We start from the raw sequence: 25,473 nt of genomic DNA, 5'->3' as shown, positions 1-25,473 counted from the left end.
ATGTTTTTTGAGGGTCCCTTCCAACACAGCTTATTCTGTGATTCTGATGAGTCCAACTTGATCAGCAGTATGAATGGAAGTGTAACACAGGGATTAATTTCTTTTCTGTGTAGCCAAAGGGACTTCCCAAGTTCAAATATCTTCTATGCAAATTGAAAAATTGCTACCAATAACTGACCAGAAGAAAAAGAAGAGAGTCAGAGAATGCAATATGTATGTCTGAATTAAGGATCTTTCTGGTCTCCACTCCCTATATTTGTCTTGCAAACCTTGTGCTGTGCAACCTCTGGTTGAATGCACCACACCAACACAATTACACTGATACTTCAAAACTCCACATCAGAACTGCTCCAACTGTGAATGAGTTGTGCAGGTGTCCTGGCAAAAACATGCCAGGTTTTAGGACCTGTCTATCCTATTAGGAATGTTTGGTGGGTCTAACATCACCTAGTGAAGTTATGAGATGGATTCAGTGTTCCATGACAGAGGCTATGGAGCATGCTTTCCAGAGGGAAAACATTTGGGGTAGTACAAAGCAATATTCCAGAGGTAGCATTGAGTATTGTCTCAGGTAGATCTCAAGGGCTTGATCTTGGTTTAGGGTTTGGGCTTTGTCTTACTTCATTCCTACTTTTTTTACTACTAGGAGAAAGCCTAGTAGTAAGCCCTGTACTGGGCTGTTATTTCACAGTCCCCAGATCACCATACTAAGATTCTGGAGTTCCTTGAGAAGTGCTAGAAGCTGTATTCTTCAGGTATTTGAGAGAATGCTGAAGACAATAATGTCAAATTTTATTAAATCACTTTTTTTTTTTTTTTTTTTTTTTTTTGGGCGGGGGATTTACTATGTCACCAAGTAAGTTGCTTCTAGATGTACCTTTTGTGTTTCTTTGAGCCAGAGAATTGGATCATAAGTGAAAATATTATAGAGCTTTCAAAAAAAGGTAGTTTCTTTTTCTAATTTCAGCAGTGCTAAAGAAGATTGAAGGCTAAACTAATTGTTGCCATCATTGTTTGTTAACTAAAGTCATACTGTATCTAGCAAGATGCTTATGTAACACTGTCTAAAATGTCTTTGTACTCAGAAAAGGTCGTAAGTAAATCACTTTGAAGCTTAATCAGTGGAAGTACAGGACAATTTCTGAATTTCATTATAAATCTAAATGCAGTGAAGTCAGCAGAGTTACTTGAGATTTACAGTAGAGTAAGTGTGTGCAGAATATGGCTCCATGATTTTAAATACTTTATCCACTGTGCAGCTATTATACACTTGTTAACAACTTGCACTGAATAATTGTAAAGAAGAGACTCAGCATACAAACCCATAAAATACTAGCTATAGGACAAAAAATGAAAACTTTCACATTATTTAATATATAAAAATGTTTTCTAGTGTTCCTACAACAGCGAATGTAGTGTTCCTACAACTAGTGAATGTTTTATGTAGGGATTACAGTAAATAGTTTTGTATGTAGGAGATTTTGGAATAGGACATAAGAATCCATAACACAACTTTATAGTTGTGGTTATCTTCTTGATCCATTATGTATTTTTGTGAGCTGTAAAGAAAGACATAAATCCTTTGGAGGAGGAGCAGCTCTCCACAGGAGCCTGGTTTAAGTTCCTTTTGAGCTAGTTTAGATCCCTGGGTTTGCTGGTTTGTGTGTTTTTGGTAATCAGATAACAAAGCACTTTCACCACCTCAGATCAAGCAGAAGAAAAGGCAGGGCCGTTTGCTTCAGGATATAAATATGCCATAAATCATGCTGGGGAAGCAAAGTCAGCAGGAGGAGACTACTTGCAACACAAGTGGTCTGTTCCTTTTCTGGAGCAGCTGAAAATGAAATATGATTTGAGGTGTAAAACAAATCTTGCACTTCTGTATAACTGCTTATGAAGAACACAGTAAAAGGTAAGAATTGAACAAAGAATAAAAATCACAGAATCACAGAAATCACATTTGGCTTCACAAGACTTATATGCAGGTCTGCGTCAAAACTTTCACAGGAGTCTTGGAACTTAGATCCTAAGCCTGCTTTTTCAGTACTAAGAGGAATGATGTAAAATGTAGAAGAGGGGAAAGAAACCAGAAAGCTACTGGTGCAATAGACATGTAGTCCATGTAAAACAACATCTCTTTCTTTGGATTCCTGCATGGCTTTCTCTAGATTGGACCTATAGAGTCTTACCACTGCTGAGCAAACTGCAGCTCCTGCCTCTCTGAGCTTCCTGTACTTTTCACTGATTTGTGTAGAAAAAATGCTCCAAACCTGGCCCTGGAAGTTAAAAATAAAATGACAGGAAGGTTTTGTTCAGTGGTCTTGTTTTGAGAGATGCTTTCGGCTGTGCAAAATTCCAAGGAGTGGTTTTTCCTGTTTATTTTCTAATTGTGAACTTTACAGTGTGCAAATATGGGAGGTGCAAATATATGAGGTAATTTTTCCTGCAGAAGCATCATGGAACAGGCAGATAAAACAGCACAGGAGTATTTAGGAGTGTTATTTAAAGGTAAAGAGTTGAACAACACAAGTGACTGTTAAATTCATTGCCAAACACAACAGCTTTTGTGCATGCTTCAGAAAATAATCATAGAAGTATTTTTGTGAAATCTGTTTTGTTTGTATGTTTTGTTATCTCACTACAAATAAAAAAAATTCTCTTCCTTCTGGGAGAATTTAGTGTGACAACCACTTTTTGAGACAGGCCAATTTGGAATACAAGGTGCAGCTGTGTACCCTAAGGAGGAAAGAACACTGTTCCCAGGTATTTCCTGGCCCGGGAGCACTATGACTCCCATCAAATAGCCCTCTGCTCCAAGGGAAGAGCTTGTCCCTCTCTTGGCTGGACACTTTTCTATGCCACAGTGGCTCTGCCAGGCAGCAGGAGCAGTGCTGGGGTGCTCCCTGTCAGGCCTCTCCAGCAGGAGAACACTTGATGCACTGGCATCGAGGTTTCCCACAGCAAGATGCCCATTTTGCTTTCAAGTTCAGCAAAGAAGCAAGTGAGGAAGCAGCCTGGCTCGGGCTGACTTTACTCGTGATGGGGCTCTCTGCCTGCTGGCTCAGTCTGCTGCCAGGCCACCCATGCTCCAGTGGGCATCCAGGCAGCACAGGGGGAACTCTTCCCCTGGAAGATAAGTCTGGGAGACAGCTGTGGGGAAGCTTTGGGGCCAGAGACTTTGCCATTAGCCAGACTCCCCAGGACCCTGTGCAGCTCAGGGAACAGGTTATCTGTTGGAACACCTAGGGATCCACCTATCTCAACTGAGAACAAGGCCACATCCAAACTGATCTTGATTTATTTTCTTTAGGAAAAAAAAAAAAACAACATAAAAAAGTGTTATCCCACTGATGCTAGGCATCAATAAGGGCAATAATAATGCAAATCTAGGAATGGGGGGTTGAACATTTATCCCTGTCTTCTCTAAGATTAGTCTAGTCCTCCTACGCATACAACACTTTCTATCAGTTACTTGATAGGCCATCATTATGAATTACCCAGTGATTTGTTGATTTGGCATGTATGCAGTGATTCCTCTGGTAAAGAAAGCCAAGAGAATTCATTTCTGACAGGAAGTTTCTGAATATCTAGAGATGGAGTGCCACTAGAGATGTATTCAGATTATTTCCTTGTGAAATGGGCAGAGATATTTTAAAAAGTCTCTTTTTACTAGGCTTAATACTGTATTTTCAATGCTGACATAGCTTATGGAAATCAGTTTGAATTTCGTTAAAGGTCTGAGAGATTTGTTGATAGTGATTCTTTGTTTTAATTACCGGAACATCAATCTGCATAAGTATATGAAATTACTGAAAACAAAACAAAGCATAAGAGCATCAGACACTTGGGTCTTGTCTGCGTGTTCTGGTGGCAGGGCTGAGTGTAGTGTGAAGAACATGACCAGAGCAGCTGGTTTCTGTCAAATGGCATCGTGATGGCATAAAGGAGGGTGCACTGGGCCCTGCTGGCTCTATCATTCATGCTCTGCAGCTCAGCTGATGTAATTTCCTCTGATGGTTCTCTCTCCTCTCTGCAGTATCCTGGGGAGCTGCACGGCATTGCCCATTCATGCTGCACTTGATGGATAGCAAAGTGAACAGGAGTGCACCATCCAAAAAGGCAGCAGTGCTGCCTTCCAATTAATATTCCTATGTATCCTTTTGGGGAGTTCTAGGGGTAAAAATCACCAAGTCTGGAACTTGTTACCTACCAAGCCTGGAAATCGTTACTTTACAGATGTGGCAATGTTGATGTAAGGCCTTGTGGCTTTGCAAAATAATGCCATCTGTCCACTGGAAAACAGGCTAAGATTAAACACACATCTCTCTTTACAGACCAGTCGCTATGTGTCAAGGGCAGCATCTTTTGTTCACTGACCTGTAACATGATTTGTAAATCCATTTGTCTCGTTTTATGTTCATGTGTCTCCTTTGAAGGTTTTCCTAGTATACTAGCACCCATGTAAATACACTTCGTGAAGCAAGCACCTTGATTAGATTTTGGTTTGTGCATTTTATCCTAAATTACATCTTCCAAATAGCCACATTTTCTTGCTTGCCCAATATAAAAGCTTGCCTCACACGCTGTTGCTCTGGTGCCAAATTACTACAGCTTTAACTCTCCCACAGAAATATTTGTGTGCAGAATTGGTTTTGTGCATGTTTTAAAGCTTCACCCTGCAGTAAACACACTGTTCACTGAGTACGAGAATTTATTTAGTAAAAAAGTGTGAAAAAATGTAAATATGAAACAATTATATAGCATTTAAGAGCCAAAGCTATACCTCATCATGGTCAACCAGAAAAGTTTTGTCTAACAAGAAGCCCATATGCAATATTATACTTTAATAATTACATAAAGGAATAACAGAAACATTTATTCTTTCTTAACATAAATTAAAATAACCATTTCTGAAAGTCAAATCCTTGATTGCTTCTGCTCAAATTTAGTCTTCTTTAAGAACAGCAAAAATTTTTCAGTAAATTCCTCCCTCTCCTTCCCTGAATTCTCAAAACTCTAAAGGAAGCAGGTTTTAGATAAGTAGTTAAATAATTTTTCCGTAGCCAAATAATTATCTTTTGTTTAGAAACTGTAAACAAATGAAACTGGGTTCTTTTTTAATCTATGTTGCCAGCATGAAATTAAATACAGCTGCTATAACTAACATTTATAATAGATGGTACTGCAAAAAGAGTAGCTTTGAGTTTCACCTTGACTGGCTGGATATATTTCCTATTTTTCAATATGAATAAAATGAGAAAATACAGGGTATTAATGCTCAACAGATCTTTTAGACAGCAACTTTCAGTCTAAATGCATAAAGAGTTATATGTAAAAAATCATTACACAACATATCAGTCTGAAGAACGTCATCCTTATGGCATTGCTAAGGGCAGGGAGATTACAACAACCATCTCGTGCCTTGTCTATGCTCTTTATTTTTTATTTGTCTCTGGCTTGAAAGACATAAAAATTCTAGATTAGAAATCCAGTGTACTACATGCTTTTGTGAGTAACCCAGGTTAGTTTTAAATTGCATAGGTTCTGTGGCTTGTTCTGTGCATCCTCAGAGCGTCACCTACAAAGCCTCTGCAAGGAATAAAGCTGTGGAGCCCTGCACATACATCAGATCCAGAGCGAGTCTGTGGCAGGCAGAGCTTGGAGCTGGCTCCAGTCCCCTCGTTGTGCCAGTCTGTGCACACAGCAGCCAGGCAGGCACACAGCATTTGGGGTGTGACCCAGGCTGTGAATTCCTTTTTGTAAGGTTGCATGGTGGCAATTGTCTTCAGCTGGGAAAGGGTTTGCTGTCTCAGCAGAGGACACTGATCCAGATAGACAGAAAAGCACACTCAGGTGAAGTTGGGAAGTGATAGACACCTGGTGAAAGGGTAAGTGAATGCAAAGCCTTAGAGCCCTACCTGTGCAAAGAGCTTGTGCTGTTTCCTGGGAATGCAAACACAGACCATGGACACCATTCTCAAGGGAGGTTATAAAAAATATGGGGAACTTCTGGTTCAGATAACACTATACTTTCCAGCCTGTTGACTGTTATCTTCTTGCTGCAGGCTATAAAGCTTGATCTAAATACAAATTAATCAGAACAATTAGATTTTTCCATACAACCTGAAAAAAAGCATCCCAATTTATATTTCCATCTATATGGAAAACTGCATGTTTCCCAAATAAAATCCAGCTGGGTTGCTGGAACTCTGCTGTCAGGAAGGTTTTCACTGGTGTGCACTGAAAATCTGGATCCTGTCGTGCTCAGTGCCCATACTCTGTTTTATAGCAGGATTTTTCTTTCTTCAGGCAGAGCTGGGAACACTGACATTCACCCAGCGTGTTTCCTCTGTGTTGAATTCCTCTACGTTGAATGGCTAACAAGAGACCAAGGAACACTCTGAAGATATCTTTTCATTGCTAATGCTCAGATTTTCCATTCATTGCCAAGACACAGCATCCATTTCCAGCAGCAAATGTCATGCACACAATAGCTCTGCTGTCGGTGTGAAAACCTAGCTTAACTAAAGGAGGAGGCATAAAACATCAGAGCATATCCTCTGTGTGCAAAACTGTACAGTCCAAAGTACGTTTCAAACTCCCAATTTGAAATAGATGGATTAGATAGGGTTGTGTCCTAAGGCTTCATTATCTTCCTGCATCAGATGCAACCTTTTTTTTTTTTTTTTTAATTTGAATAATCTTTACATGTTGAGGCACTAAAATTGATTATGGTCCTTACCTGGCCAAAAGAAGGGAGCATTTGTAGAAAGGTTTGCAGACTACAGACCTGACTGCATGGTCTTCATGTGGGTGAACCGTGTTTGTGGGAATGTTAAGAGACGCTGGAGATCCTTGTTCTTAGCTTGGAGAAGACAGCATCCCAGAGGCTGTGTTTAGGCAAGCAGGATATATGAGGGATGGCAACAGAAGATGGTATAGGACAAAGGAAAGCAGAGCCAGCAAAGTCTCAGTGAAAAACAAATGCTGGGGAAAACATCTGAGGTAGTCACTGAACCAGAAGCAAGACCCAAATCAAAATCTGAATCTGCCTTGTAGATTGATCTTCAATGCATAGCCTGTAAATTGATTCCAAAGTAGTATAATTTCTCAGTGCAGAAGTGTTCCATGTGTATGAGACTATTTCCCCAGCTTTATATAGTCAGAGACAGATAAAATCTGATTTGAACATAATATAGCGTGCAGTGAATAAATTATATGCTCCGGCATTTGGTGGTGTTTGTGAGATATAATTCTATTTCTAGTGCAGTGTAGGCTTAAATAGCCAAATGGTGTTTATAGGAGATGGGCTGCTGCATTCCTTTCCAGTTTGCTAATATGCACTCGTCTGCTGAAGTAAACCAGCCCTGCACTGAATAAACACATGGAACTCTCTTCATCTGTGGGATGATGTGAATAAACCATCATGTCTTCACTGGAGATCTATGCATCATATCTTAAATTGTGAAAAAAAATCAAACAGTTTAAACTGACTATGCTAATTGGATGCACTTTCAGTCTGTATGCCTTAACTTACTGAGTTGAAACTTGAACTAAAAGTAATCTGTAGATGGAAAATCTTTATGATGGACACTATAGAATTCCAGCAAGATTGTTGAGAAGTGCAGTTTGTTTTTGTAAAGGCTTTAGGATCTTTAAGTGTGTTTAAACCATAAATGCTATTAAGTGCTTGTTTTATTGCTGTTCAGCACTTTCAGGGTTGCATTAGGAAATGAGGACACATTATTTTGACTTGATTATCATGGAAAACTTTATTTTGTACAGTCCTCCAGGAAGAGCACAGAAATATGAGTTCTGTGCTGGTGATTATACTACACAAGTGGGGCTACCATGCTGCGTAGTGCCACCACCAAGCCATAAAGCGGTAGGGAAAAATATGATCTTTTATGACTGAGCTGATGACTCTCAGTCACTGGAAAAAAAAAATAAAGCTAAAACAATGGAGCAAATGTTTATGATTTCTTATCAATGTAATTTTCACTGCTACAATGTGATTCTAAACACAAAGCACTTTGGGAATTGTGATAAAGATTTGCTCTGAGTTTTAGAGTAGATCTCTTTCACTACAGTGACCCAAACAATCACCCAAAACTAACGTCTGAACTTGTGTAGCTGCAGTTATTGCAGTTTTAGAGGGCATCAGGCTTTATTCAGAATCCTGCTTTCAGTGTCCAAAAATTCAAATTCTGTCTGGATAAGGAAGGTGCTGAGCCAAAGCCCTTGATCCTTTCTTCTCAGATCTTGTAAGGGTAGTAGCTCAGTGTAAAGCTTCAGCCAGTTCTGCTCAAGCAGCTCCCCCCTACCCTTTTACTGAGAATCATTTTAGCTGAGATTGTTGGTGTGATCAGCTAATTAAGCCAGACAGAAGCAGGCAGAAAGCCAAGGCATGATTTTTCACTTGCAGCATCTAGGTCTTGAGAAGGAAATTGTTAACATGTGGTTGCCATCTTGCCACTTGGAAATGAATAGTTGTGCTTAAACACTGTTTCACAATGGAGGGGGACTCTGTAAATGGAGTTGCAAGCCTTCCTAACAGGAATAAGGACAGATCACAAACAAGGTAACCAAAGCAACAGCTTGGTTGTTGATATTAATGCCCAGAAGGGAATATGTCTATTAGTTTTTCTCCATGGCTTTCTATTTTATCTTTCTCTCATTTAACAATGATCCATATTCAAGTAAGAGTAAGGACAATGCAAATTGAAGGAAGGAAATAACTGTCCTTTTGCTTTTGGACTAGCTGGGATTGATCTTAATCTTTCTCAGAAGTCCTGGTGTATACACAGTGAGCAGGGTTGGCTGCTTGGTTTGAATTTCTCTTTGTTTATGGTGACAAAAAAGACCTCAGCTTGTAAGCAAAGCACTGAGCAAGGATGTGTCCTGAAGGACAGGAACAGCTGGTCCTTCTGGAAGCTCTGCTGGGTTGTGTGGTCTCCAGGCCAATTTTGCTTACAGTATGTGAATTATCTGCATATCCAATTTTATAAATGATTCCAAAGACGAATTAGTATAATGTTACTCTCCAAACTTTCCTCCTACCCTCTCCAAGATGAAGCAAATCTGCAGGTTTTCAGAGTTTTCTTCTCACCCTTTTTCTGTTATTCCTTTTCTCCTTTTTTTCTACTGACTGCCCCAACTTCATGAAAGCAGGCAAGAAAAGACTTACCAAGCTACTTATTTTTCTGCCTAAAACTTTTGCATCAAAGAAAGTCGGAATAGTTTCTGAAGAGTTTTTGAAGAGAACATGAAAACTTCAAAACCTGATACTGTCACATTCCTACTACTTCATGGTACATATATATGTTTCTGTGTAGCATCCAGAACATTACATTTGACTGTTGCTATTTAGTGAGAACTGACAGTGCACTTCATGCTGTTCAAGAGGAAAATGAAAATTCAGACCTCCTACCAGGAGCCTGTTCCTTATTTCTGAAAAACTAACTATGCCTTAATTTTAGTCTGGGAGTTAATGTTATTTCAGAATTGTCTTCTTAATTTCCATCATTCCTATTCTGCAGATGTGGAAAATCACCTTTACTATATCTCCCATGACTCTCTTCATTACCATCTGCTAAGGATCCAAAATCTGTTATGAGCTTGCTGCTAATTTCAAACCCCCTTTTTTTTCTTTCAAGAAAAACAAAACCAAAACCAAACACCAAATCCCCACTACCAAGACCCAAAAAAAACAACCCCAAAAAACAACCCAAACAAAAACCAGTCCATCTGTAGAGCTGCTGAACAACTTACCAGCAGTAAGAAAGAACAGCTTTCAGACACCCAAGCCAATACTTCTGCTTAGGTCAGCCAAAAGGAATTGTCTTTTCTTGGGTACATCCTATACCCATCTCTTCTTTCCAAGGGAAAACAGTTTTCACTAGGCAAGCTGATACTCTGCCAGCCAGAGAAACTTGTACTGTTTGAAAAACTAGAGCTGTCTTTAAAAAAAATCTTCAGTCTAATATAACCATTCTTTCTCTCTTAGCCATCTGGGTAGTATTAAAGGGTTCCAACAATAGTATTTAATTGTATTAAGAAAACAGCAATTTTCTAAAAAGTGCATTATTTTTTAGTTTTATCTGTTCTTTGGTACTTTTTCTAACAGCCATGCACAGTGAAGAGGTATCTGAACTGCTTGGATTCTCCCTGTTTATTTTTTAAAGGAATTGAAACTGGTTAATAATAGTGACAGCACTGTTACAACAAAATCAATTTTAGTCAAAATGTCACTTTACTGAGCTATGAATAAACAGATCTATGGCTAGCAAGCACATTTAGCACTGTCTAACAGGAAAACATTAAAACTGGAGAGCCCTGGACTCCCTCCCTAACTCCATAGTGGACTGCTGTGTGCTCAGTTTTCATCATCTTTGAAATGGCCACAGCAGGACTCACTCCCACAAGTTTGGAAGTGATGTCTGCAACTTCAAGGCAGAATAAGAATGAAAGATTTTGAGGAGAGGCTCTATACCATGAAGGCCTGAAGGAACAGATATTTTACACCATCTCTTTGAAAGCCTCAGCACACACCCACACATGGATTGTCATGAATAACTCCAATGATGCATTTGCCAGCTATTCTGCAGAAACAAGCAAGCCAGTAAATGAGTTGCCTACTCATTTGCAGTGGTTGCACAGGGTTAAAGCTGTTGGCAGTGCCTGCATCAAAGCTGAAATATGATGGCAGGATTTGTGTTGTGTATCCTGAACAGGGGCAGGCCTGCATCATGCTGATTTGCTGTCCAGCAAATGCTATTTCCTGACACTGTGACATGCTCACAGGGGCAGGTCTCCCTCTTTGCTGTGCCGAGCAGTTAGTCCAGCCAAGTCTGCTCCTCTTCTGTTTAATCTGTGACTGTGTGACCAACTGTCAAATCTCAGGAGATTCTATGGAGCTAGCTTTGTATTTAAAAATAGAGCTGATAAGAGTGTGGGTGAGGGAAGAGCACATTCAGAAATCTGGCTTTTTGTTCTTCGTGAGAACACTCTCTCTCGCTCTCTCTCTGACAGATTTTGCAAAGAGCCCACCATATGGGGGATGAAGGCTTGAGAAAACCTTACCCGGAATTCCTTCAAAACTGTCCTCTGCTAGGGTAGCTTCCTATATGATTTAAGCTGCACAGCTGAGTGGATAATTTGTTCTATAGTCCTAATGTGCTTATTCATCCTTCATACAATCATTGGAGTCATTACTGAGGTCCAGTCAGTCAAATTGATAGGACAAAGGGTGATGGCTTTAAACAGACAGAGGACAGGTTTAGATTAGAAGTTAGGAAGTGGTGGATGCCCTATCCCTGGCAGTGTTTGAGGCCAGGTTGGACCGGGCATTGAGCAATCCAGTCTAGTGCAAGGTGGCAGGAGGGTTGGAACTAGGTGATCTTTAAGGCCCCTTCCAACCCAAACCATTCTGTGATTCTATGGTTCTATGAAATCACTTTTCAAGCCTTTGCAAGTGGTTTTGCAAACAGAGCAGTGCCTTGAGCCCTTGTCCTCTTCAACACAGAACAAGTAACTCTTCTCTCTGACCCTTTTTCTCTGGTAAATCCAACCACAGAACTTGTAAGTCCATATTGTGCTGCTCTGTATGGAATCGCCACCGGGCAGTGAGGACCTGCAGTATGCAGCCTGAGGCCTGTGCTGTGGAAATGTTTGATGTCGCTGAGTTTCAGGGGCTGTAAAACCCTATATTGCAGTACTACCTGGGACAGCAAAAAGAATTTCTATGAGAAATCCTTGTAGCTTGTAGCTGGAGATATGGTTGGTCAGGACTCTACAAAAACCATCAATTTCAGTGACTGTTCACTTGTATTTTAAATAAATGAGTCTTTAGCAAAGAGTCTTACCATATGGTCCAGTTTGAGTACCTATATATACTTCATGCAAATTATATTTGAAAGTCATATGAAAAATTATGCTAAAAAAAAAACCAGGGAAAATAAGGGACTCATTAGATAAGGAAACAGAATTCACAGCCTCTCAAATTAGGTATCTGGATCTGCTTATCCAATTTGGCTCACTTGCCAGCTCCATGGAAGTTACTGTATTTACAACTTATCTGCTCTTTCTAAAGATGGAACTAGTCTTGCAAAATTTTATTTTCTTCTCTGTTCATACAAATTTGAACCCCTAAAAGGTTCTGTTTCATTCATGATGGTGAGCTCCAAGATAGTTTCAGTATATTTATTTATTTGTATTTTTTACATGCACGGAGCATGTACCTGATGGAAACAAAATGTTGATAATTCATCAGTATTTTAGAACTTCTTTGTGCTTCAGAACTGAGGTGTACATTTTTCAAGGTGAAGTTTTATTCTGAACATTCAATGTGCCTCATAATGGCATTTTTCCTGGAGATTTTTAATGCTTTTGTAGAGGCAGTTTCAGCAATTAAAGCACAACACAGCAAATACTAAATATAGATTTGAGTGGAATGCTTGGTAGTTTTTGTTTTACACAGCTCAGTTTCCTTATCTCTGTGCAAGGGAGACTGGTTTACTTAGATTGGAATGTATAAGCTCAAAGATATACAGCACTGAGTACATATGGTTATGTTGTAGAGCCTTTTGAGTTTGTAACGTACTTCTAGGCTTTAGATATTTCAGTTTACTCTAGAGGTCTGTTAGAGTCAGCTTTCAGAGGTTAGGTGTTCCAGCCTACTAGTAACATCTGAAAACAGTAACATAAAAATGCAGCAAATGTGTTTTGGAAATACTGATTCAATTTATCATTTTTAAAATTAGCTCCTGATTTCTACCTTAATATGATGCAACATGCATGGGTTTTTTCGTGTTTCCAATCCAAATTTTGAGACTTTATCCTTGCTGCAACCGTCTTGGTGAAGGACAAGGAGTATTTTAATGTATTTCAAGATACTTAATTATAGCTATCTTCTTATTTCTTTCTTAATTTTCCTGTTCTATCTGTTAACTGTAGTGGCTGTGCTAAGTAAAGATTTTGACTGCTGGGTCTGTGTTCCAGCAGGGCCAACACCATGAAAGGCTCAGTTAACATATTGTCAGTGGTGTCACTGAGCAAGGACTTCCATGAATGAACTGACTTCATGGAGCATTCGCTGGGGTAGCGTGCAGATGGGAGTCGTGTGTATGACTGCCTCTTGCACTTCCTTAATGCATTTTTGTCGCTCTCCATTTTGGCTTCCTGACTGATTGTCATCTCCTGTTTCAGTATCTTTTTTTTTTTTTTGTAATTTTCACACTGGAAGCTTGTGCATAATGTTGTTTTGGAAGGATGCAGGCAGATCCAGATTTTTAGTTAAGCTATTTATCTTTTCCTATTAATGCGTTTTGTTTGGGTGTTTCAAGTTTCTTACTTTGTGAACAGATGGGAATTACTTTTCCTTCAGAAGCCCTGGAGACATTCTCATGTTCTGGGTTGACCTTCTGATGCTCAGAAGATAGCAAGACCAAGAATTAAATGGTCAAAGTATAGAGCATATTTGCATCATACTGTCCTGCACTAACCAGAAAATTGCAACTGTTATTCTTCAGTTTCATTTTAATTGATTTAACCAGATATTCTTACTCACAATATTAGAATGGTACAGCAATGCACTACATGATGTGCAATTCTTAAACCATGGGATTCCTAAATGAGTGGGAGTGTCCCCAACAATTCCAGCAGCAATACTTATACTTCTATGCTTCTTTTACTCATGTATATTGAAAGTTACATGCTCACTTAGGAGCTTGATTTCTTGTTGTTTTCTAAGAGACCAAAGATCAGGTTACATGTTTACTCCTCCCAGATCAATTTGGTCACTCAAGTAATGTGTTAAAATAGAATGATCTTACAGCCAAGCCAGAGCTGCAAAGTTACTTTTAATAAGCACTCTTGTCTGTGTTAATTTTAAGTCAAAAGCAAAACAGTCTAAGGATACTGTGATGGATTCATACTCATAACATATACTGAGGTCCCATAAAACAAATCTGATAGGCACTGCTGGTCAGTACAGCCCAATTTGTGTGTTTTAGTGATTTACTACCTTCCTGGTTAAAAAGGATTTATCTAAAAATGCGTGTTCTATATGTTTATTAGTTTATTGTGGGAACACAACATAAACAAATTATGCTTTACAGAGCCAGGCATATCCAAACCAGAGTGTTTTCTAAGACTGCCTGTCCTGCACACCAGGCAGTTTCCAGCAGTGCCTTGGCTGATGGCTGCTGGTCCTTGCATGTTGTACAGGAAACAGGCTGGTTCTGAGACATCTGTGACATCTTCTGAGACATCTGAGACATCTGGTTGGGTGATGGGTGGGTATAGAAGTGCCCAATTAAACTGGATTTTATTCCACCAGCATAGAATACCTCGTTATTTTACTTATGGAATTCTCACTACTGAGAGAAAAAAAATATATTATAATAATGATACATTATTGTAGCATATAGTACATAATTAATTATTCTAGAATCAGTGTCAGTGATTTTTATAGAATAAAAGTCAATGGAGAAAAAACAGGGTAGGGAGTCTCATTAAGTTATAGTATTTATAGTTACAGCATGAAATAAATTTTTCCATCCGACTTTTACGTATGGGCATATGACAGTACTGAGCTAACTAAACTAAGCACTGGCATAACTCCATTAACTTTGCTGAAATTTCATCCCTTTGCAGCAATATCGGGTTTGGCTCAAACACAAGAGACCAGATAATTTTCTGACTGGTAATGCTCATAGCTTGTATTTCTGACTCGGAATAAACAAACAACATATTTCAGGCTATAAGCAGATAATGACGGCCTCTTGGTAGAAATTTCCATTTTCAAATATTCAAACAACATTGCATTGCTGGCTAGTTGTGCTGTAGAATGTTTGGCCTTCCTGTACCAGTTACTTATAATTTAAAATTCTGATTTACTGCAAAGTTATATAATTCAGCAGGGATGTTTATTGCAAAAGGAAAACAGGACTTACTCCTTTGAACGCTGAGGTGGAAAAAGGCCAGGAATCTGAACTACATGGTCTGATCCTTTGTTTCAATGACTGCATACAAGTGGTTGGTTTTTGATTAAACTTGAAAGCATGTAGGTTTAAACAGGTCAGGCTAAATGCTGGTTTTGTGCTTCTAATATGGCAGTTACTTCATATTTGAGGTGGTATTTAACATATATAAAGAAGCTTAAGAAACCCTACAAGTTATTGCATAGGATGCATCATCCTCTGCACTCATTTTTCTGTGTGTAACATGGAGTAAAAAAAGTCTGCATTGAAGAAAAATGCTGGCTATAAAAATTTGAGCACTGTCAGTGGCAGTGGGATCAAAACCCTGAACTGCAGCACTGCTGGGGCTTCCTGGGCTTAGCATAAGTTTTAGCACAGAGAAACAAATACAAAAAGTATTGGTGCTCCTAAAATCAGATAGTGTGTTCACAGAAAGTGAGAGTGACTCAAGGGGGCTCAAGAACAAGACAACTTGTGAGATTCTGTGAAAGTCATGAAGTAAAGTAAAAGAAACAATTTAAAAAAATATTTTTGTGAGAGATAATGTCTTGGAAGAAAGCTGGATATGTTAGTGAGTCCAGGGGAAGAGGTTCCCTGGCTGATCTGGTACAGGCAATTAAACTTTATAGGAGCCAAACTTGGAAGCCTGGGAAAAGCCTGTTGGTTTTTACATATTCTCTTCATCTGCTCTGAAACCATTTATATTTCCTCTTCTTTTCTATTGCCTTTGGGAAAAGAAAGGATGGAGGAAATGGAAGATAGAAAGTAGAACTCAAAAAAATTCCCCTTGAGGAAAATATATCTGGAAAATCCTGTTTATCTTCATAAGTTACTGGTTAGCCACTCCATTGGTTAGCCATCACTGGATGCCACTCCTGCACTTGTTCTTCCTGCAATATCTGAGTTGATAACACAATGTTGATTTAATTCTCTGTTATTTATTTTAAATTAATGTGATATACGCACACACACACACACACACAAAAAAAAAAAAGTGAAAAATTCCTGACAACAAAGGGTCTTTTAGCAATCATGTAAATAATGTTTTAGGTGAAAATCTGATTTAAAAGCTGGAACATTAATAAGAATCTGCAATTTCAAGATGTTGGTAATAAACCACAGCTATGTTTATAGGTATGGTAACAGTGAACTGCTTGGTTTGACTCTCTGTCACGGTGTAAGCTGTTAGTAAAAGTGCAGTGCAAAGCAGATGCAAACTGGTATCAACTGGTGCTCCTCTGTGAGACATGTGCACTCTCATTTGCTTGTAGAAAAGGAAAAAATAAGAACATTGTATACATAGTGTTATTTCACAATGTCTACTTTGCAGATATTAGGTGACACAATTTATTGCTAATGCTGTGCAGTGCATTCTGTGTACTTTGAACAAAACACTTCAGTCTTTTATAGGCCAGCATGCCCCTACCAGCAGGCGTGCAGTTCCATAGGTAAGCTAATCTGTTCTTAATAATAGTGACTCTCAATACAGTTTAACATCTTGCTTTGTAACATACACAGTTATTTTTTTGGAAAACAGGAGGAATTGTTTTAAGGATTATTAAAGGCTGCTAAGACTTTGCTAGGACACAGTGTTCAACTGAAAAAGTTGTGGGTGGAGGGAAAGAATTGCTGTACTTAGTGAAGCAAGTCAATAACTGAAAATTTGTGATTTTAATTTCAAAGCAATTTACAATGTAGATGTGCTTGCAGAAATACCGCTGTTGTTTTTTGATAGAATGCACACATGCCTAACGTCTTAATTAGATAGTGGAAATGGTGTGCATTCTCTTAGAACAATGTTTAGGTATTTGCATTTGGGTTTTTAAATAATATTTTAATTTTATTAAATGTGAAAGCAAGTGTGTAGAAGAAACATAGAACTTATTTTTGGCTTTAATCAAAGGAAAATGCTGCTTTCACAGGTTATGCTTCAGCTTAATTCTACTTCAAACATTATGTTTTAATGAGGGGGGAGAAAAAGGGATGTGATTTCTGAACCTGGATCCACAGACCATTGGATAAAACATACTCTAGCTGACTTTAGTGAGACAGCATTGCCCAGCACTAGTGCTTAAGCTGTTACTTTCTATTGTCATTTTCCTCTGTTCAGTCTGCCAAGAAGGTGGAGTTTGTGTCAGAAAAAAAGAGGTGGGGAGAAGGTCACTGAGAAATTGAGTCCATTCACTGTCTGGAGTATCACATTTCACAATAATTACCTGGGGATGTAGGATGTTTCCACTTACAGTTTTATTTATGTGTAAGGTTACATGAGTTTCCCCTCATACTCTGCTGCTGCTTTCCTAGAGTATCAGGACCATGATACCCCTCTTGACTGAGGCAGCACTGGAACACAGATTGTCAAGCTCCTAATTCCTATCCCAACCCAAGAGATGTAAGAGGTGACAAGCTTAGCATCTCAGAGGTTATTCCAACCTTAATGACTCCATGTTTCTACTCTCATGCAAGTCACCTTAGTGTAGGTACGCTCCCTTGGGACAGGGGAGCAAAGGCACGGGAACTGGACCAGAGCCACTACATCCCACCCCTCTGCATGGTTGGGCCTTGCAGGTAGCACAACAGACACTTGTTAAGAAGATGGACTCGGGGTGTCCTCAGGGAACACTGCATTGTCAAGCTGAGATCTACATGAAAATAGGGGATTGCTTCAGCAGCATTAAATGGCACAAGCTGGTGTTTTGGTGTTTTGTTTTGTTTTGGTTTTTTTGTGGGAGGTCCAGACCAGGCATCATAATTTTTCAAGAGATTTTTGAAAATCTGAAACAAATACTGTTCTGGGTCTAGAACTGTACACAAAAGCAGACTGCAGCTGTAAAACATTGCTGGATAAAGAATAAAGCATTAACAAGCTAAAATTTATTTATAGAGTAAAACTAGTGGCTTCAGTTTGGCATGGTTTCCAGACAGATACACTGTGGTAATTTGTAGTGAAAAAGCTTTACTAATTACACTCAGTTTATATAAAAATAACTTAAAATCCAATCACAACAATGAAAGTGTATCAGGTTTTGCTATCTGACTGCTTATACTTAAGCACAGTTGTTTTTTTCTTTCTGCTCTGAGCAGTAGCATTGTCAAAGCACAGATGTCCCAGTGGGGTCACCTTGGAAGACACAGCCCTGTGGCTGGAGGGGATTCAGCCAGGCTATCTGACTGTGTTCTGCCACCCTCATCTTGGCCTTTTTATCTTTTTTTCATCTGTGGTATTGTTCATGGCTAGACAGGAGATTCCTAAGAAACTGTAAAGCTTCCATGGACGGCAATACAAATTACATAAAACCACCACAGTGACATTTATTAGAAGATAGAAGAACAGTTACCACACCTTTTTCACGCATGTAGCTTCCTTGCAGGCATGATATGCCTCTGGATTCTTGCAGCTGCATTTCAGGACAGCACCATAAACCCCAGAGCTTAGCAGTCATGAGTCTATTTTTCTTCTCACCTGCAGCTAGATACCTTCCCCATCTTAAAATTCAGCTTCCTTACAGCTCACCATATCCTCCTGTAAATATGCTAAGTACTCAAACTAATCCAACAAAATAGTATGCTACAAATGTTACACATAGTCAAGTCCTTTAAAAAGGTCTTGAACTAAGCTGTTATATGTTTCTTTGTCTTCAAAGTTTTGCAACATACTTTAGCCTTTATCATCTCTTCTAATATTCATATTTACCTACCATGCATCTCTCTCGCTAATAATCTTCGATATTGATGCTGGCTTCAGGGTTGAAGGCTGAACACTTTTGCTGAGGTGGTATCAATGAAAATTTAGTTCCTGCTTTGGTGTTCTGCTGTAAACCAGTATTTGTGGCTTCTTGAAAATGCTTCTGACCTTTTACCATTCAAGGACTTCTAGCAACAGTATGAAGATTTTGACAGGATCTCCTGCAGTTTTACTGTTTGGGTTTTTTTATTCAGTATTTGGTAACATTTAAAATCTGTGTTTCTACAACTCTGCCTACAGAACACCCACTGACACTCTGAAGTTAAAACAAGCTGGTGAGGAATGCACATCATGTCAGGTCTTCAGTGAGTGTGCAAGGGCTTTATATAGGTAAGAAAGAGGATGAAATAACAACATGCAGCATTTCTACATGCTCATTGCCAGTACTTCTGAGGCCAGTTTTACTGAGTACATTATGAATACCAAGCTAGGCATAAATAAAATATGTCTTGTGCTGAAACAAAATATATAATTTTCTGAAGAGATAAAAGCTGTTCTGTGATCACCAGCTACTAATTAAAAATGCATTGGGTCAGCAGGAAATGTTTGAATACAATTTTATTTATTGATTGTGAATGTCTCCACACAAAACCAGAACCAATCCTGTTTCACCTCACCTCCCTAATCTACGATGCTGTCTGAAGCATTGCTTTTCTTCTTTTGGTAGGTGTGCATTTTGTAATCTTGGTATGGCTATACTGAAGTTAAAAGCTGTCCAAGTGCTTTCTCCTTCTCTTTGTTTTTGTCTGACAATGTGGATTGCTGATTGAGTCAGGGCCTTGTTCAGAAAGTAGTTTACATGGGGACCACTGTAAACTACTTTACAGTAGTTTACAATTGCAGAATTATGTTTTGAAGTATTTGGAGCAGACTCGGAGCAGCGTGGAGAGGGGATGCGCCTCTTACTGTGTTTTAGTTATTGCTGACGGGAGCATTTTATTCACAGTCCTGTGGCTTAAACTTTTTGATGTTACTGTGGATCTTTTGGTGGAACTGATCGTTCAAACGCATATCGTGATTCTTCTTTATTTCCACATCGTTTTCTTGCTAAAACAAACATAAGTAGGGGAAAACAGTGATTTTATTATGAACTCTACTTGCTAAGGTCAGCGCATACTGGCCTTGGGTATTTCCCGCGCAGCAACTCTAGAGTCAGACATTTCGCTTTCCTTTTCCGATTACCTTTACACCACGCCAAGTGCTGTCAGAGCAGCGCTTTCCCAGGGGACAGGCACACACCGCCGCCCACCAGCCCCTTCCCCGAGCCCAGGGTGAGCGGGCAGCCAACACAAGTGCAAACGCGAGCCCAAAACCACCTCCGCGGCCCGGCGGGGCCTCGGCGGGGCGGGATGAGCTGGGCCGGGCCGAGCTGGGCCGGGCCGTGCTGGGCCGGGCGGACTCGCCCCCGCCGCAGCCCCGAGCTGCAGCTCGCCCGGGGCCGGGTTATGTAAGCGCTCCGTCCCCGAGCAGCAGCCGCCGCATCTGCGGCGCTCCCGCCCCTGTCCCCGCCCCGCTGCCAGCGCCGGAGAGGCAGGAGGCGGCGGCAGCGCAATAGAGCAAGTTTTGTCTGCGGCGAGGGGCGGCGGGGTCCCACCGCGCTCGGCAGCATGGCCGCGGCGCCTCTGGGGCGGGCAGCAGCCCCCGCCGCCGCCGCGCTCCGCTGAGCTCCCGGGCAGCGGCAGCGGCGCCTCCGCCGCCCATCCGGGCCGCCGGCCCGCCCGCCGGAGAGCGGCGATCCCCGGCCCGGCCCGGCGCGGCACCATGTGGGGCGGGCTGCACCCCCAGCCCGGCTTGCGCGGCTACAAGGCGGGTAAGGAGCGCTAAGGAAGGAAGGGGCTAGGGCGGGGGAGGAGGCACAGGGGCCCGCGCCGCTTCCCATCCCCTCCCGCGGCCCGGCCCGGGTCCCCGCCGGAGGAAGCGGCTCTGGCCCCGCCGAGCTCGGCCCCTTCCCCGCGCCCGGCGCCCGGAGCGGACGTGGCGCCCCGAGGGGGCGCGGGGCCGGCCCGGTGCCGCTGCCGCCCGATCGGCCCCAGCCGGGGGCTCCGCGTTGCCTTAGCTGGACCTTGAAGCGGATGACAAAAGCTGAGCTTAACCTACATAATCCGTTTCCATGTTTTGAGCTTTCTCTTCCATCCCCGATTTATGTTAGTACGCCCTTAAGCAGAGTGGAAGCGTGCTGCTCTTGGTGCTTTTTCGTTGTAAATTTAGACCGGAAAAAATGGGTCGAGTCCGTTTTTTTTTTTTTTTTCCCTTTTCTTTTTTCATCACCACTTTTCTGTCTCTGGATTAATTAGAGCCTAGCTCCTGCAGGCTGGCAGGGATGCGTTGAAATGTTAATGCCTGGAGTTTAGATTGTTCCAGGGGAATCACCTCTGTGCAAGCGATGGGCTGACTTCCCCGTCACGGCTGTCAAACTGGCAGAGCAAAACCGGTGCATCGGCTGCAAAGCCGTGTGAGTGTTGCTTTTGGGCAGGTAAGGCAAAGTACCGGCTCTGTAGGATGCAATGCCTTTTTTAGGATTTGAAAATACTACCGACTGTATCACCTGTCTTACTCTGGCAGGGCTTCTGCAAATATTTTGTCACGTTTTGATTTATTGAAGCAATTGATCACAAGTGGAAGTCTGCGGTTTGGCTGTGCCGTTGCAAGTGCAAAGTGGTGCTGTTGGAGTAATTTCTCTCCTCTAGAAATTTGGATTTATGTTTAATTTTGAGTTCGCAAAAGATGACTGGATAATGTGTACACAGTTAGCTGACATATTTAAATGGCAAGATTGTTTTGCTTACGACTGACTGGGTTTTTCTTGCAAATACAAGAGTTGCTAAGACATTCTCAGCAGCTGCCTGAATCTCTACAAGTAGGCTAATGTTCATCCCTATAAGGTGAAAGAAGGCATTGTTTTTTTTTTCTGTACTGTGATTAAGTTATTAATTTCTATGTATAATACATTTGCCTTGTTGAAGCATTTTTTTAAATTAGTGCTTCCTGCAGAAGAATGGAGTTACATTAGCTTTGTGCTACAGCTTGCAATGATAGTAGGTATTCTGAACAGTAGGTGTGGAGATTTCAGTTAATGTGATGGAAACTGCAGGAATTTAGTGTGTTTAAGTTCTTGATTATTTGTTTGGGACAGGAATACTAAAAGGTTATATCATCACCGTATACTCTGACACTAACTTCAGACCATTACAAAAGTTGTTGGTTTTAATTTTTCACTTGTTTCTGAAAACTAGGTTGTGACATTTGATACATTGTTTTTCCTTTTGTTTGGGGTCAAATGAAGTGTTTTAGTATTGTGTTGAATTTATCAGCAATTCTAGTGAATTATTGGATTAATGTTTTGTTTTGCTTGTTTGTCAGAACTGTAAGGCTTGAGAACAAATTATGTGTATTGCTTCTAGTTCCTCCCCATCTGTTCTTTTCTTTTGAACTTGTATTAACCCTGAGTGTTTAAATATATGTCTCTGTAAGCAGTAGAAGTGTAAGGTAGCAAAATTGGTAGAAAAAAGATCTAATTTGAGATAAGATAAACTAACAGAAAGTGGTGGTTAATTAGAAGGCAAGTAGGTAGAGGTTTAACCTTGAGGGATGATGTGTGCCTTATAATTTCCAGCTAAGGACTGCCCTCCTTCATCTGTGCTACTGGGAAACAGTTGAGAAGCTGTTTTGTGTGGCTTGTAGTCTGTCTGAAGATGTGCAAGTTAATTAGTTCCATACAGGTATTTCTATTAGAGGAATGACAGCTACTAAGTTCCTGTGCTAATGCTACTGCCATGTTAGGTGTTTTTATTTTTGTTGTAAGGAAGCTGTTCATAGGAAAAGTATTTTGTAGCAGAACAGCAGTGTCCTCCTAGGAAGCAGGAGTTTAGGCACTTATTTAAGCTGAAGGAACCTTTCTTCTGCTAAGGTATGTTTTAATACTTCAATGCCAGGTACTTGATGCAGAGTCCAATTGGTAGGGGAGTTAATGACTTGATAATTCTTGGTAAACCATATTTTTATACTGAAAAGCCTTCTATTTTGTTAGTTGTACTTTAGTTATCTATGCATATAGGTATTTAAAAGTCTTACTTTTGAAAATCACTGAAAATCACACAATTCCCTTCCAAAGCTAGGTGCTTACTGAGCTATTCTATTTACACAGGGGAATTGCCAGTTTTTAGTAATAGATGCAGATTTATTCTGGTTATCTTAAAATGTAACAGGCAAGGACACTTATGGAGCATATTTAATTTGTGACCTTCAGTTTTCCTCTTTCTTCTCATTTCTACATGGTACTTGCTTTTTGGTTCAATAGGAGTGCCTTCTCTGAAAAAAAAAAAAAATTGTTTGAATCCGGTACAGGCTTCTTGTATAATCAGTGAATTTAATGACTAAGTTTGCTGCTCATGCAAAATAATTTCAGCTCCTTACAGTCTCAGTGCCTGTCCTGAAAAATTAAATTGCTGAAAAATTAAATTTGAAATGTATATGATTGACTTAAGTCTTTCAGTCTGCTTGTACACGTGACTGTTTATGAAACCCTTGCAGCATAATTTGTACCTCTGTAAAGACAGCAGTTACTCATGTGCTGTAGGAATGTAACTGCAGTGAAGGGCATACAGCATTTTAATCCCTTTGCTTATTTATCGAGACAAGCCTTTGAAATGCACACTTGGTTAATAACTTTTAAGACTATGAAAGTGCTCATCTAGATGTGGTTAGGCCATGTGTGTCTAACAGATGCCTGTGGAAAGTGAAAGAAGCACTCTTGGAAATGAAGTAATGCTATTTATTACTTTTAGTAAACTGTGCCACCTCTAGTCAAGCTTCTTTCCATTGTCCATTATTGCCTGTTGGTAATATTGGACATCAGAACGATTTTATTGACACTCCCTAAAAATATTAGCCTGTGGGACCCCTCTGCTCCTGGATCCCTGGCAGTGTGTGATTTGCCCTGCTTTCTTTGTACTTGAGCCTGACCAGCAGCATGACACATGTGGGTCTGAAAGATTATTTAATGATGTCACAAGCAAAGTGGCAGCAGCAATAAGGTTCCAACACATTGTAAGGCCCATAGGGCACTGCCTTCCTGGGGTGCATGTGGGCTTCTCAGGCAGCTTCCTAACTCACCCAGGGTGAGGTGGGGAGGAAAAGACAGAAGTCCGGTGGTTTTGTTTTTATAACAAGTTTTCTTGCTTTGCTATTGGAGATGTGCAGCCAGGGATGGTACAGCTTTGGAAGTATCTTGAAAAGGCAGGTTTATCTTTACAGGCTATGCAAAGCAATAAATGGTGAGTTAGTCCAAGCATAGATTTCAAATTGGTTACCAGTTATAAGTGTATAAATGTGTTTGTGTGTGGTGCATTATAAAGCTTTTACTTAAAAATGTAATGTTCCAGCTGCAAGACTGGCTGCTAGAATGGCCTCTGCTGTCTTTCACAGATCACTATGGGGTCAAATGACATTCTGTATTTGAGTGATGGTGAACAGGAGCTACTTACTTCCATTCAAAAACAACGCCTTTATTTTTTCCTCCCTCCAGGCAACTCACTTTTATGGATATAGCATCCACTCTTTTAATGTGTGCAGAACACTTATGTCTTTACTGCTTGGCAAGAGAATGATGGATGTAAGGGTGTATTATAGTGTTGGGCTTGGAGGTTAGCAGTTATTCTCCTGTATGTTACACATCAACTGTCTTGTGGTTGCAGTAATTCTGTGCTTTTAAAATTTTAATTCAAGGAAGTAGTTACTACTTTAATCATTTTGGGAAGAATGCATATGTTTTAAAGAGTTTTACAGAATAAATATGTAGTAAAAAGTAGCCTAAGCCATTCTGTCTGTCCTAGTGGGAGGTGGTGAAGGAAATGCTAATAGGAAAATAGCACCTGTAGATTCTTCAAATAATGTCTAGAATTTATGTCAATCAAATATTGTTTCTTAAAGTGCAAAAATATTTATGCTAAGATTTTAGCCAGGCATTTAATACCTGTTAAACAACCTATGTATTTCAAAATATGATGCACGGTAGTAAGAATAGCTGAAGGCCTCCTAAATTGCATGACTTGAGGTTGTAGCCAGAGGTGATCATCTACCATTGCTAAAAGCAAAGCTTGTTTGTTGTAGACAAGTTAGTTAAGGAGAAAAGAGATAGAACACTTGATATTGAACAAGAACAGTACTTTTCTTCTGTACTCTTTGGATGCTTGTTTTTTACATGCAGCTTGCCTGTGGTTTAATAGTTAGAGAGTTAAACTAATTGTCATTTCCTGTGCTGGTGGTTCTTTGGCTGAAAAAGTGCTGACTTGCTTGTAGTTGTCAGTAATCTCTTGGGTAGCCAAATGTGTCTTAGAATTCTACACTGACAATGAAATAGTCTGATTGTGGTTGTGATTAGCCTTAAAACACGTTCAGACGTGTGATTCAAAAAGTGGCTTTCTTACTGGCTTTTGCCTTGGCTCACTACTCAGTTGCTTACTGCTTCCAATCCTCAGTGAGACAGGAGAGAAAATAGGATGGAAAAGCTCATGTTGAGATGAAGACGGAGAGATTGCTTGCCAGCCACTGTCACAGACAGAACAGACTTGGCTGTGGTGTCAGTCCATGTCGACTTCTCTTCACACTCCTTCTTTGTGCTGTTACCCTGCTCCATTCTGGTCTCTCTAGGGCCTTACGGGAGCAGAGCTCCTGCTGCTTCTCCTCTGCTCCTGCTCTTTCCTCTGGGTTTGCAGGGCTGTTCCTCACACTCTTGGTCTCCCTCACTCA

The 25,473-nt window shown here is 40.4% G+C and overlaps 1 protein-coding gene and 1 long non-coding RNA gene across 3 annotated transcripts in view; one reads left to right on the top strand and one right to left on the bottom strand.

Annotated features, from left to right (window-relative positions):
* The window catches only part of CEP85L (centrosomal protein 85L), a 134,398-nt gene that overhangs the window by 9,406 nt on the left and 99,519 nt on the right, over positions 1-25,473 (top strand). The window contains exon 1 of one of the 2 annotated variants that reach the window (XM_021540852.3): positions 20,377-20,536. The exons of the other annotated variant lie outside the window; for it this stretch is intronic. Coding sequence (XP_021396527.3) covers positions 20,488-20,536 — 49 coding nt within the window. The 5' untranslated portion in view covers positions 20,377-20,487. Of the gene's footprint in view, positions 1-20,376; positions 20,537-25,473 lie in introns of those variants that run through there. 2 annotated transcript variants of the gene reach the window in all.
* On the bottom strand, positions 19,267-20,118 carry LOC116183417 (uncharacterized). The gene is made up of 2 exons (XR_004148047.3): positions 19,909-20,118; positions 19,267-19,773 (listed from the first exon to the last, which is right to left on the bottom strand). It is a non-coding gene; the product is annotated as an uncharacterized LOC116183417 (long non-coding RNA).

This window comes from Lonchura striata, chromosome 3 (genome assembly GCF_050655825.1).
Source record: "Lonchura striata isolate lonStrDom1 chromosome 3, ASM5065582v1, whole genome shotgun sequence".
In the NCBI taxonomy this organism is placed as follows: domain Eukaryota; kingdom Metazoa; phylum Chordata; class Aves; order Passeriformes; family Estrildidae; genus Lonchura; species Lonchura striata.
The sequence above is the reverse complement of the archived record's forward strand: the minus strand, read 5'-3'. Positions and strand labels throughout refer to the sequence as shown.